The following is a 13,729-nucleotide window of genomic DNA, read 5'->3' as shown; positions in this document are numbered from 1 at the left end:
CGCCGGCTCTGCTCTGAGAACTGAGCGATCAAACACCGCTGATCACTCAGTTCTCCCATCCACTCTGAGCAGAGAGCTGTGATTGTCAGTCTCCGGCTCTCTGCTCTTCCACTCCAGTTTTCAGTGGTGCACCGAGCTGTGGAGGCGCAGGTACAGTGGCTCAGTCTGAGAGGCTGATCCAGCTGCTGGTAAAGACTTCTGGGTGGATCTCGACCATATAGTTGGGATCTTTGCCCAGCTTGGGCCGACTCTGTGAGCCAATGGCTCCTGTTGCTGTCTCAGTCAATGAGGAAAGAGCATCCCGGAGAGCCGAGGCTCTTGTGCACATCGCTGGATCGCGATGGGGCTCAGGTAAGTATCATAGAATGCATGAAAGTAAAAAACCTTGAGCCTTTACGACCACTTTAATCCAGTGAGCTTCTATATTCATCGCTACCTATGCAGCACTGTTATCCCAAGTAGTGTTGTCACCCTCCCTTAGTACTGTCCTATTGGACTACAGAGAACACTTCTCCCGTTTCTCATTTTTGTTTCCATTACAAATGGGGAAGGTGGTACTCAGACTGAAAAAAAAAAAAAAGAAAAAACTACTCTACACAAAACTAAAAAGAAAAGCCTTCAGATATACTTTTAGCAGGTTCTGGAAAGGGAACGTAACCTACAGAGCTTCAGTATTTGTTCTTGTCAGTAAATAATGTTAAGTTAGTGATGGGTAAATGCCATTCTTTTAACAAGATGAACAGTGAAAGTAAATAAAATGGATGAGCTGAGTTTTCCTCCCTAGTGGTTGGTTGTTTTCCATTACTGTTGTTGCTCAGGTCTCTATAAAATCACACATCGCGGTCTAGATCATGTAATTATACCGTTCGGTGACCAGAGGGTAGTAAAATAATGATTTTGCAATCTGCATGGCACTCCTCTCACTTCAAAGAAGCAGCAGAACTACTCATTTTCGTCTCTTCTACATAATGACAAATATTCTTTCCTCACGTTCCATACCCTTCAATTGAACTCAGTGCTTTACTAACATTGCAGTGGTGTTACTTGTTAGGAGGGAGTCGTGTTCACATCCTGTAAGATTTTATTTCTCTGTACGCATATAAAATGGCCATAGCTACCATTAAAATCAAGATTTCTATTAGCAAAGCTTTGATGACACTTTAAAAACAAATGTTAAATTGCAATAAAGCAAACACTAGGAATCTTTCTTCAAGCAGACATTAAATGTTTGGCCAGTGTGAGGAGGCCTCCTGGAACTGAAGATGGGGTTTTAGGGTTCCCTTCTTTGTGCAATGGCTAATTTTGCTATGCATGTTTAAAGGGGCCACCAGACCACTGGGAATAGTACTTGTTTACTGGTGCTCTATCAATCCTATTTCCCTTGGGGTATCCCAAATATAAGTTATTTGCTTTCTTGTTCACAGCGTGATCTAAGCATGTGCTCTATGATGTATACGCCTCTGTACATCTCCTTATGAAGCAGATTGTCAGATCTAGAAAATATGTTGCGTTTACCCATTTCTGCTGCATCCCTGCATGAATTTGTTTCTGTTGACGGAGGATATGCCACCTGCTATTTCTACTTTATATGGTTGTAATTTCCCTTTATCATCTATGATGGTTATCCTGTAATAGGAGTAGCTGAGCAGTAGGTGTTTCAGGGTAGATAAGGAAGTATCCTATACTTTTGTATATCATCTATATCATATCAATTGAACCAAATAGTCTGATTGTTTTATGTGATTTTATCTTTGTAGAAATAAAGAAATGTAGTCAGTCTATGTGGTAGCCAGTAGATCCTGCTGTCAGAATACATAGTCTTGGCATGGTTGCTGGAATTCCTCCATCTACACTAACTAGTTGGATGGAGGAATTCCATCCCCCATGCCAAGACATCTTGAATCCCGTTGGATGAACGAAAAAATTAGCATGGGCAGCTTAAATCATGGAAAAGGCTATGTTACATTGTACCTTTACAACTAAGTTAGAAATGTATTAATCACTTTGGGTATGCCTAAGCAGATCAGGGCCCTTGAACAAGCTTGTATGGATCAATTTGGCCACTCACAGATTGTAGCTGGTCCATGGGACTATCCCGCAGACCATAATAAAAGCTGCATGCATGACCACATTGACCATGTACCTTGTATTTGGTAGAGAGCAACATTAGGTCAACCAAAATGTTAGATTCTTGCAGCTGTTACATAAATTTTCTGCAATTCCATTTGCAATCTTGAATGTTCGCGTCATTATATATTTCCTCTGAAAAGAGTTTGCATTTTGCAACAACTGTACCATCTAGCATGTGCAGTAGATATTAGGCAGTTGTGGATCTCCACCATTTGAGCAGCATGAACCACAATGCATTACGTTATTATTGAGTAAGATGGCACAAAGTCAAGAAATAGTATGCCAGCCCCAAATTTATCTATCAATAAGAAATAGGCTATTGATCTAATGTTCAGATCGAGCTGCACCAGGAATAGGATTGTAACCATGATAGCTGGCTACCTTTTGCCAGTCTGAACACTCTCCACTGATTGGTCAGGTGTGTTGCTGGTCGACAACATGCACGCAGGTTATTAATAAATAGATAGGTGAAGAGGACATGTTGGTTCTTAGTATGCAGATGTATGGGCATACTGTGTTACATCGCTTCAGACATTAGTCTTGGGGAGTATGCTGCTGGCCTCCATGAGCCAAAATGTGCCCATTCTCCGTAAGGTGGGATCAGAAAGATTAATGACATACAAGAGTTTATCCACTATGTGAAGTATTAAATATAATATAAGGGGGTCTTTAAAAATGTATACCTCCTGTAAAAGAAAACTGCCATCTTTAATATATAGCCTCTGTACTATATACATAACTACTGTTAACTACTACAGATTAGAAGATTCTTCTTTTGTGCATGCCAAACAGTACAGTCTGTAGCTCAAATAATGAGGTAAAATCCGTTAACCAGTCTCTGCAGATTCAGAAATGAAAAGTAAAGTACAATACCATTCTGTATATGTAGTGCAAAATATGGCTTCCCCATGCAAATCTGTAATTACAAAATCTACATAAGAGCAATGGTTTTGCGCAGAAAAGCCCTGATCTTCCTCTTCTCGGGTTCCCCGCTGGAGCTCCTGGCCCCTCTCCCCTCCCCCCTTCCCGAGTGCCCTCAAAGCAAGCTACTTGTTCTGGGGGCACTTGTGCATGCTAGTTTACAAGCCTCCTCTGTGTGCCTATTAGACACACTGAGCGCGGCTCGGCCCCACTCCCTCCACACTGGCTGTGATTGTGCCAGTGGCTCACTCTGCTGTGTCTCAGCCAATGAGGAGGGAGAGAATCAGGAGAGCTGGTGCTCTTGTGCAGAGCACTGGATCATGACGGGCTCTGGTGAGTATAGGGGGTATGGGGGTTAGGGGGCACCTGAACACTGAAGGTGAATGCTTGAAGGCTAAAAAAGACCTTTAGCCTTTACAGCCACTTTACCTGTTCACACTGATGTGGAATTTGCAGCGTTTTCAGTGCCAATTCCACACCGCATCAGAATCTCACCCTGTTAATGCGAACTGCTGTGGGTTTGTTTGTTAAGTTAACAACATCCCAAAAGTGGTCCGGAAAACGCAGTGCGATGTGCAGAATCAGATGGCATAGGTGTGAATAGCTATGCGATCCAATTCTAGTGTGGACCCAAAAAAGGGTCCTGTATGTTTTTGGTGCGGTGAGAATAGAGCCATACAAAATGTATGGCTCCAATCGCACCGCACACAAATTGCATGTGATTTGCACAGGAATGCGGTGCAGTTCCTGTGTGAATCACGTGATATACCGCACCGCCCATGTGAACCCAGGCTTAAAGGTGCATGTTTACTATATAATTGTAGACCTTGTCCTACACAGGTATATTTTGATTTCTGATATGTTTCTAATATCCTTCCTATAAAGGGACATTACCTGGGGTTTAAGAAAAGAAAAGGAAGCCGCTACAAATACTGTAGCTGCTAACTTTTAACAAACAGGTATTTCGCAGCCCGGGAGTCCAACACTATCTTCCCCAGAGCTGATTCTTCGACAGGCTTTGGATCTCCACTGCTACCATTGTGGACATAAGCGTCAGCTGTGACTTCCTGATGTCTCACAACCATCTGCCCATTGTGCATGCACAAAATAGTGGGTTGCTGTGAAACTGGTCCTGCAGCCTCCTGGAATATTTTACATGTCTCAGAAGGCTGTGGGTAAGGGATGAGAGAGTCAAACCAACATCATCTCACCTAGGGAAGAATTGTGGGAGAGGGTACTTGTCAAAATAAAAGTTCCTACTCCCTGAGAGAAAAAAAGTTTGATAATGAAATGAGTTAGGGGCTTGAAATGGGAAACTGGGGGTGTCAGTTTTGGGTGAAGGTCTGCTTTAATGCTTTATACTTTTTACACTGCTGTTCTGCTTCGATCATGTTGGTGTTCAGATTTCTTGTTGAACATGAAAGTTGAATTTGTCAGTCTGATTTAATTAATATGTTATTTTTTTTTCTTAGTTGACTTCAAACCTCATGCCAATATGGATACTGCACATCACATGCTTCTGTTTGGATGTGGTTCACCCTCTTCTACTGAAGAATACTGGTATGTTTGTCCTTATGTTATACTCTTTTATTTAGAATGTTTAAAGTGGTTCTAAAGGCTGAAGATAAAAAACCATCTGTGTGCAGCGCCCCCCCCCCCTCAATCCAACGATGTCTACGAGAGCCTCGGCTCTCCGGGGACTCTCACTCCTGATTAGGTAAGGCAGCAGTGGGAGCTACTGCTGTGTGTTTGAATGGACATGCCGAGCTGCAGCTCGGGCGTGCATCTGCTTGGGTGCCCCCAGGGTAAGCTGCTTGTTCTGGGGGCACTCAGAAGGAGGGAAGGGCCAGGAAAGAAGAGGAGGATTGGGGCTCCTCTGTGCAAAATCACTGCACAGAGGATCGGGGCTCCTCTGTGCACAATCACTGCACAGAGCAGGTAAGTATGACATGTTTTTTTATTTAAAAACAAACAAACAAGACTTTAATGTCACTTTAATGTAAAACAGAAAAGAGAAATTATAGGATTCAATAAGAGTACTCTAAAGACAAGTCTCTACACATGATATGATGAACAGGAAGACCTGGACCAAAAAAAAAAGTGTTAATACACAGACTTGGCTAACCCCACATAGCATCAGAAATATGCATATGCAGTTGAACCCCAGATGGAAAAGATCAAGCTAGGTAGTAGCCTTTAGATAAAAATAGGGAGAATAGCATAGCTAAGCCATGGTGTTGGTTAGTGGGTATGAGACTATGAGAGAAGACATGGATGTTGTCTAGTGGGTATGAGACTATGAGAGAAGACATGGATGTTGTCTAGTGGGTATGAGGCTATGAGAGAAGACATGGATGTTGTCTAGTGGGTATGAGGCTATGAGAGAAGACATGGATGTTGTCTAGTGGGTATGAGGCTATGAGAGAAGACATGGATGTTGTCTAGTGGGTATGAGGCTATGAGAGAAGACATGGATGTTGTCTAGTGGGTATGAGGCTATGAGAGAAGACATGGATGTTGTCTAGTGGGTATGAGGCTATGAGAGAAGATATGGATGTTGTCTAGTGGGTATGAGGCTATGAGTGAAGACATGGATGCTGTCTAATGGGTATGAGGCTATGAGAGAAGACATGGATGTTGTCTAGTGGGTATGAGGCTATGAGAGAAGACATGGATTCTGTCTAGTGGGTATGAGGCTATGAGTGAAGACATGGATGCTGTCTAATGGGTATGAGGCTATGAGAGACAACATGGATGCTGTCTAGTGGGTATGAGGCTATGAGTGAAGACATGGATGCTGTCTAATGGGTATGAGGCTATGAGAGAAGACATGGATTCTGTCTAGTGGGTATGAGGCTATGAGAGAAGACATGGATGTTGCCTAGTGGGTATGAGGCTATGAGAGAAGACATGGATTCTGTCTAGTGGGTATGAGGCTATGAGAGAAGACATGGATGTTGTCGGGAGAAGAGAAGTAAAATTGTTAAGAAGAGAAGAAAAAAAGTGTGTGTGAAGATAGGACAGAAAGTAAGAGTAAAAATTGGTGTGAAAAGAACAGAATGGCCTACTGCTCTGGGTGTGTCAACCACTGCAATTCATGGCAAGAGCAGTTACTTCTGAGTCTGAGGATGTAATCTTCTTTGTAGTCAAGGAAAACTTCATAGAAGATCCACTTGAGCCAGAGGGACTTATAAAGTTCCTGCATATTTCTGCTAAAGAGAACTCTGACCTTTTAGCAATTCAAACAAAGTTTTTATTGAAGGTGCTGGATTCTTTTGGTTTACTTTTATTTTTCAATGTTTTTTTAGTAAAGGAGTTTAGCGTTAATTGTATGAAAAAAAAATGATTGCATACTATAATTGGAAAGGAGGTGTGGTATAGATTGTGGTATTTGTAACCAAATTCTTGCCTTTTATTACCAATTGATTAAGAAGTTTATAATAGAATGTTTTCTTTCAGTGGTGTAAGGTGAAGGTCGTACCAATATCACAGCCCTATTTTGCTTGGACTGAGGTGTGAGAGGATGTTTTTCCGATGGAGAGCAAGTGCAGCCAGAAGATTAGATGCCTATAAAAGGCACGCTATCTAAATGCGTTCTGTAGTGGTATCAAGGCACATGCCAGATTGGGCTTTGCAGTTAGTAAATGCCTTATTTGGAAAAATAGGGGATCCTTGCTACCTCTCTGAACAATGATCTACAGTGGATCGTTTTTCAGAGGGCATTGACAGGAGGTAAGAAGGCAACATATTGCCTCCTCACTGTCTGTTTTTAGTTTTTTGTTTTTTCCCCTGCCTCTAAATTCTCCTGCAACTAAATGCCCCTAAACGTTTGTTGGCATGGACACATAGACTAACATGCTGGGGAGTTTAAAGGAAAAAAAAAAAAAGCCAGATGCCCCTAGAAGCAGATGTAAAAATGTCCTGTGTGCATGAGGCCTTCTAGTTGGAACAACAATGATTTCCTTTTCCAGCCCACATACGTTGTGTGCACAGTTTTTAGGCAAGTTGTATTTTTGAGGATTAATTTCATTATCGAGCAACTACAGTACTCTCAGTCAATCCAATATGTTAATTATCCTAAAACCTGCATTTTTAAAGTGTTGCTAAACCCACAACAGTAAAATCAGTCTGTGTATGCAGTAAAGCATGCTTGTTATACTCACTATGGAACCTAAGGGGTTAATCCTCTGCATTGTGTAAAAAGGCCGTTTTATCATGACTTTTCTGCTCCTCCTCTTGTTCAAATGTCCACTGTCCACTGAATTATCTCCTGATAATTCAGACTGAACTGTATCCATTCTGCACATGCTCAGTTTAGTGTGTATTGCTAGAGAGGTTTTTTTTTTTTCTTGGGAGAGTGCATGTGATCAGCACTCACCAATCAGGTCAGGGGTTTTGTATCCTCCTAGAGCAGAAAGAAAACTCCTCCTACAAGCTTTACCCAATGCTCTGCTGGATTCAGAAGTCACAAAACTGATGATGAGAAAAGGGGAACCCTACCCCAAAGCACCTCCCCATGTTGAGGGCATGTGGCCTGATATGTTTCGGCTAGCTCACATCCCCCCCCCCTTCCTGACCTGCCAGGCTGTATGCTTAGATAAGGGTCTGGTATGGATTTTAGGGGGACCCCCACACTTTTTTTTTTTTTGCCGGCATTCTTTTATTTACATTCAACTGTCAGTGGTTTCCCCACTAACAGCTGATAAATGATCAATTGTTAAGGACACGGCAGCCGGCTTATCAGCCCACTTTTTAGCAACCAGCCATTTTTTACACAGAATTCGAATTCCATTTGTTCTGAAAATTAGGATTGCATTAGAAATTCAATAAATAAAACAAAATTTAATAAAATGATATTTTCCAATTGGTCAAAAAAGTGTCTGATCCAAATGACATCAATATAAATGAGGATCTGACTTGGAGGCGACTTCCATTAAAGTCTATGGGCAAAAGTTGGATATAAGTCACCTTGAAGTAGTAAAGCAACCTTTTAAAAAGTTGGAGCGACTTCAGTAGTGCTTATTAGGACAGCTTTCATTGACTAACATGGGATTTCACATGTCATTCGACTTGAGGTCTCACAAGTCGGATCCCAAGTCGTGGCAGCGTGAACCGAGCCTTAAAGTTAGAATAATAAACAACTCAAAATTTACAAATAAACATTTCTGACATTTAATAAAATAAAAATAAAATCAGTGACCAATATAGCCACCCTTCTTTTCAATAACAGTCATAAGCCTTCCATTCATGGAGTCTGTCGGTTTCTTGATCTGTTGACTATCAACTTTTTGTGCAGCAGCAACCACAGCCTCCCATACACTGTTCAGAGAGGAGTACTGTTTTCCTTCACTATAAATCTCCCGTTTTTAAGAAGGACCCACAAGTTCTCAATAGGGTTTAAGTCCGGTGAGGAAGGGGCCATGTCATTATTCTTTCATCTTTAAAGCCTTTACTGTGCACACGGTGTAAATACAAATTTTGTGTTGAATAATTTTTTTTTAAAACTAGAGCTGGTGTGGCACTGAGAGTTGATATATAACATACAGTAGAAAATATGGGGTAGCAATATGTATTTTTTTAGGTATCCAGTTTAGAAGAGTTGTATTCTATAAAATACTGTATGTAAACCTAATGCCCTGCAGTATGGCAGGTTTGGATGATGTTTTCGTCTACTGAAAAAGTTGCCAGAAGAATACCATAGTAATAGATGTATTATGTGGAGCATGTGTTCAATGGAAAGGGTCTGAATCTGTTGGATATGATCCCTTTACGAATACAATTTCCCAAAGGTTAATAAGTACTTAGGTTCTGTTGTAAACACATAAAATAAAACCGTACACTTAAGTGCTTGTTTGCCTTAGACCATTGGATGTTACCATGATTTTCTTAACTATAAGTAACCTCCGCTTTTTAAGATCTGGTCAAAAAGGATCTGTGATGGGAACCGTAAGCATACAGAAATGATAGGATGTAAACCAAGTAAAGATTTTTACTTTTCCAAGATAGAGAGCTTAAAGAGTAACTACACTTTTTTGTTGAGAAAAAAACATCTCCCTCTGGGTGATCTATGTACATTACAAGGATTTTGTCCATGTGCAGAGTGAATCTGTATGGGAGTGATTTTATAATTATTAATCAGCTACTGCACCTGCAGGGCTCTAATGAGGAAAATTGCAGCGTCTTTATCCCTTTAGACATGATTTCCTTTTGGAAGTATCTCACCAGAAATAACGTTTTGGTTGCAGGGGATACTTAAAATCTGACTTGGATCCTAGTGCAGACTTCTGTGAAAATCAGTGAGCCAATTACACAAGCAGGAAATTAGATTGGGGGGGGATGTTTTGTACAAATCTGTGTACAGAAAGCCTCCAGGTAGCCATATTACATTGCATTTTACAGAAAATTACAGCACTACAAAAGGTAAAGGTAATTTTTAATAACGTTCAATTACAATATGACTTGTGTAACAGTTGTATACGCTATAGAATTTATTTTTTATTTTGCTATTTTATTCCTACGGAAGTGGAGTTACCGTTTAAGCAAAACTTTCTCTTCCCTGCAGTGGGAATTGTGGAAGGATGAAAGGCTGTATAATAAAACAAAACCCAATTATCAGCTAAAGATGAAGTGTTATGTACTGTGTGCTTTATTTAGATGCAGTGTATGTTGGAAGGTTTACCCAGGGTTAGTGGATCCCTGCCGTGTGCTATTATGTGTAAAGCATTGCTTAGGCAGAGGATCTAAGCCTTCATGCATTCCCTAGTACCTAATCTCTCTAAAAGATTGGCCTTATAATTCCATGCACACTGTCAAAAGCCTTTTCTTCTTAAGATGAGCATGGCCTGGACATGATTGCAAGGAACGCTGTATTGAATGTTAAGTTTTTGGTGGGTTTTTTAATGGCTTTTTCTGGCTCTCACTTGGTCACCATATATGGTTTCCTATCATGACTGGAACACCTGAAAGGATTTTGGCATATGGGTTGATAACTGCTGTTAACGGTGAAACTAGTTAGTGACTGAAACAATATTTTAGATTTTTGCCCTTTATAGTGTATTCCATAAGTGCTTGTGCGAGTAATTGCCTTTACATCAAAGTAAATGTTGAATTGTGGGGCTTACTGGGAAAATACTAAGGTGTTAAAAGTGTTACTAAACTAAGGACCCTGCATTCACTCTCTCTGGTCTCCCACAGTACACAGAACTTGGAAATGCAGTTATTTTAGTAAATATAAACTGCTAAATGCCTTTTCTCATCAGCAGTATATAGCAGTCTTATGACTTCATTCAGTGTCCAGCTGAGCACTGGTTAATCTTGTAGGAGGAGTTTTCATTCTCCTCTGACTGTCCTATGAGGCCACATGACCCCTGGCCCTCTGTTTGGACAGTGCTGATTGGCTCTGTGCTGATCACATGCACTCTCACAAGAAAAAAAAAACTCTCTAGCAATACACCCTAAACTGAGCATGTGCAGAGTGACTCCTAGAGCTCTGTACTATCAGCAGATGGATTGGGGACAGTAGAAGAACAGGAGGATCAAAGAAGTCAGGATCAAACAGCCTTTTTACACAATGCTGAGGATTAACTCCTTAGGTTCCACAGTGAGTATAACAAGCATGTGTTACCGCATATACAGACTGATTTTACTGTTGTGGGTTTAGTAACACTTTAAGGCTGACTTTTGTAAAAATGGATGCTGTAATTTGTGAGTTTAGTTTTGGTAGGCTTTCAGTAGCTAATTGGAACAAGACATTACATGTAAAAGACTTATTTTGCACTTTGTATAAATTTTAAGTACCTACAGTGGCTAGAACATCCAATCAGATTCCTCCTTTATTCCACTTTACGCTAAAATAAAGGAATCAATGCTATGCTTTCTCTGAAGGCTGAACCACATAGCGCCTTCTTTTTTGTTATTTTAGTCACTCTGCTTAAGCACATATATCTGTTCTCCCTCTTGTATTGGTGTTAAACTGGGATATATTCATTTCAGTGGGTGAAACACAAGTAAGCTCATTGAACAAGCGCAATGATGAATGTTGGTGCCTTGCGTTTGCACTTAGTAAATTAGTTTTTCTGACTTAGTTAGCCTTGTGTTTATAATCTAATGTAATCTATGCTATTGTATTCCCCCACCCACATCTAGCGAAGAATCACTGGAACAGAAACAAATAATATAATCATCATATGCATTATTTATTGACATTTGAAATTACTGCTTTAATATGTATGACCCATATGCAAATGAATGATGTTTACACAGGAAAATTTATCCCACTTAAAGGTTAATACATTAGTAATACTTTGTCTCCATCTCCCTCTCTGGCATCATCGCAACTCTTAATTGGGCTATGCCTATATAGTTTTATTAATAGTGTGTGGAGAGCAATGACGTGTTGGATCTGTGGAATCAAGTCATGGATTTCTGCCTCACACTGCTCTGAATGCAGGAGCTCACAGCTGTCGAATCATACACCATTCCCTGAGAGATAATTACTGTTTAACCTCTGTGATTAAAGTGGCTTTCCTATTCATATGTGTTACGTTTAGCTCTTATGGTGGGAAGCTCATCATCTGTGTTCTGCTTGACAAGAACCATAGGCGAAGCTACCTGTTACAGACACAATAAAAGATTAAAGCAGCCCAATAGCTGGGGAAGTTGAACTCTGACCATGATGGCAACTGCTCCAATTCTCCAAGTACTACATGGAATGTGAATGACAAAGCTACTATAGGACCCAAATTATACCCATCTTACCAAAACTGCAGAGTATCTGTATGGTATGCTGTGTACTCTGCTGGCACCTCTGATAAAACTTTGGAGATTACAGTGTATTTCTCCCAGATCAATAATTTTTTTTTTTATTATGTGGGTTTCTAAAAGTCTTTAAATATAGTTACATGGTTAGTATGGCTGAAAAAAGACAAACGTCCATCCAGTTCAGCCTAAAAAAAAAAAAAAGTTATAATCCTATACCCACCATTGATCCAGAGGAAGGCAAAACAAATCCCAGCAAAGCATGATCCAATCCAATCCATGATTTCCCTCCTGCAGGGGGAAAAATTCCTTCCTGATCCCCCGAGAGACAATCGCATATTGCCTGGACCAACTTTACCTATAAATGTTAGTATTCAGTTATGTTCTGTGTATCCAAGAAAGAATCCAGGCCTTTTTTCAAGCAATCCCCTGAGCTGGCCAGAACAAACTCTTGAAGGAGTCTATTCCACATTTTCACAGCTCTTTCTGTGAAGAAACCTTTCCGTGTTTGGAGATTAAATGTCTTTTCCTCCAAACTTAAAGAGTGTCCCCTTATCCTCTGTGATGACCTCAGGGTGAATAACTCTACACCAAGTTCACTATATGAACCACTGATGTATTTATACATGTTGATCATATCCCCCCTTAATCTCCTCTTCTCAAGAGAGAATAAATTCAGTTCCTCTAATCTTTCCTCATAGCTGATCTCCTCCATGCCTCTTATCAGTTTGGTTGCCCTTCTCTGTACTTTCTCCAGTTCCCCAATGTTCTTTTTGTGAATTGGTGCCCAAAACTGAACTGCATATTCCAGATGAGGTGTTACTAATGATTTGTACAGGGGTAATATGATATCTCTCTCTCTGGAGTCTATACCTCTTTTAATACAAGAGAGGATTTTGCTCGCTTTAGAAACTGCAGCTTGGCATTGCATGCCATTATTAAGCTTGTGATCTACCAGAACTCCCAGATCCTTCTCCACCATTGATTCCCCTAGTTGTCCTCCCCCTAGTATGTATGATGTATGCATATTCTTAGCCCCCAAGTGCATAACCTTACATTTGGTGTATGCCATCCGCTCCAGGTGCTTTATTCACCTTTAGAGTGATCGTAAACCTCAGACATAAAATATACTTCTGTAGTTTGTACTTGTCTCAGTCCAGATCAATAAGTGTCCTTTCTGTCTGCTGCTTTGTTCTTCTTTCATCAGCATAAGTCACTTCTGAAGAGTTTTCCTGACACCAGGAGAAAAATGGTGACTGGAGAGGGCACAGCCTGTGATTGACAGCTTCAGCTCTGCTCCTGTGAGATCTGTGAAGGGGGGGGGGTGGTCCCTTCCCTTCCCTTCCCTCCCCTCCAATCAGCTCTCCGAGCTCACATCACTGAGTGTAACCTAAGCTTTCCACCCTCTGCTTTTCAGAATGAAGAGATCCTGTGTAAATTCTGCACTTTGAATGGCTATGAGGGCAGATGGCTGTAGATATACAGTTGCAGCTTCTGTAGAAGGATTTGTTTCATATCTTTGTATCATCTGAGGCCAGTCACTTCACTGGGTACATGTATGGGTTTACAACCACTTTAAGTGTAGAATAATGTTGTGAGTACAAGTTATCCGGAAAACAGGAATGAAGAAACCTAAGAAGCAAAATAATAACATGCCAAAAAAGTTTTTAAATATTTTACCATTGTTGACAATGGAAGCAAATCTTCACTAGCCCTTTTAAGGATCAACTGATCAATACACTAATGATCAATGGAACAGGCTGTATCACTCAGTGCAGGCAAGACTCAGTAGTTACATGTTCTTTTAGATGCCTGCTCCAACATCTCGGGTTTCCTGTGTTATCTGCCAATTTCCATATTACTTATCAAGAGTTCCTCTACTACCACCACAACGTGTTTCTGTTGTACAATATAGCTGTCC

General features: G+C 40.6%; 1 protein-coding gene across 7 annotated transcripts in view; it reads left to right on the top strand.

Moving 5' to 3' along the window:
• Positions 1-13,729, top strand: part of PAM (peptidylglycine alpha-amidating monooxygenase) — a 248,266-nt gene that overhangs the window by 89,029 nt on the left and 145,508 nt on the right. For all 7 annotated transcript variants that reach the window (XM_089679111.1, XM_089679107.1, XM_089679108.1 and 4 more), the window contains exon 5: positions 4,524-4,611. In XM_089679111.1, coding sequence (XP_089535237.1) covers positions 4,524-4,611 — 88 coding nt within the window. The remainder of the gene's footprint in view (positions 1-4,523; positions 4,612-13,729) is intronic.

This window comes from Staurois parvus, unplaced genomic scaffold, assembly GCF_062004578.1.
Source record: "Staurois parvus isolate SC_StPar_1 unplaced genomic scaffold, SC_StPar_1.0 ptg000218l, whole genome shotgun sequence".
NCBI lineage: Eukaryota > Metazoa > Chordata > Amphibia > Anura > Ranidae > Staurois > Staurois parvus.
Note: the sequence above shows the minus strand (reverse complement) of the source record. Positions and strands in the feature narration are given on the sequence as shown.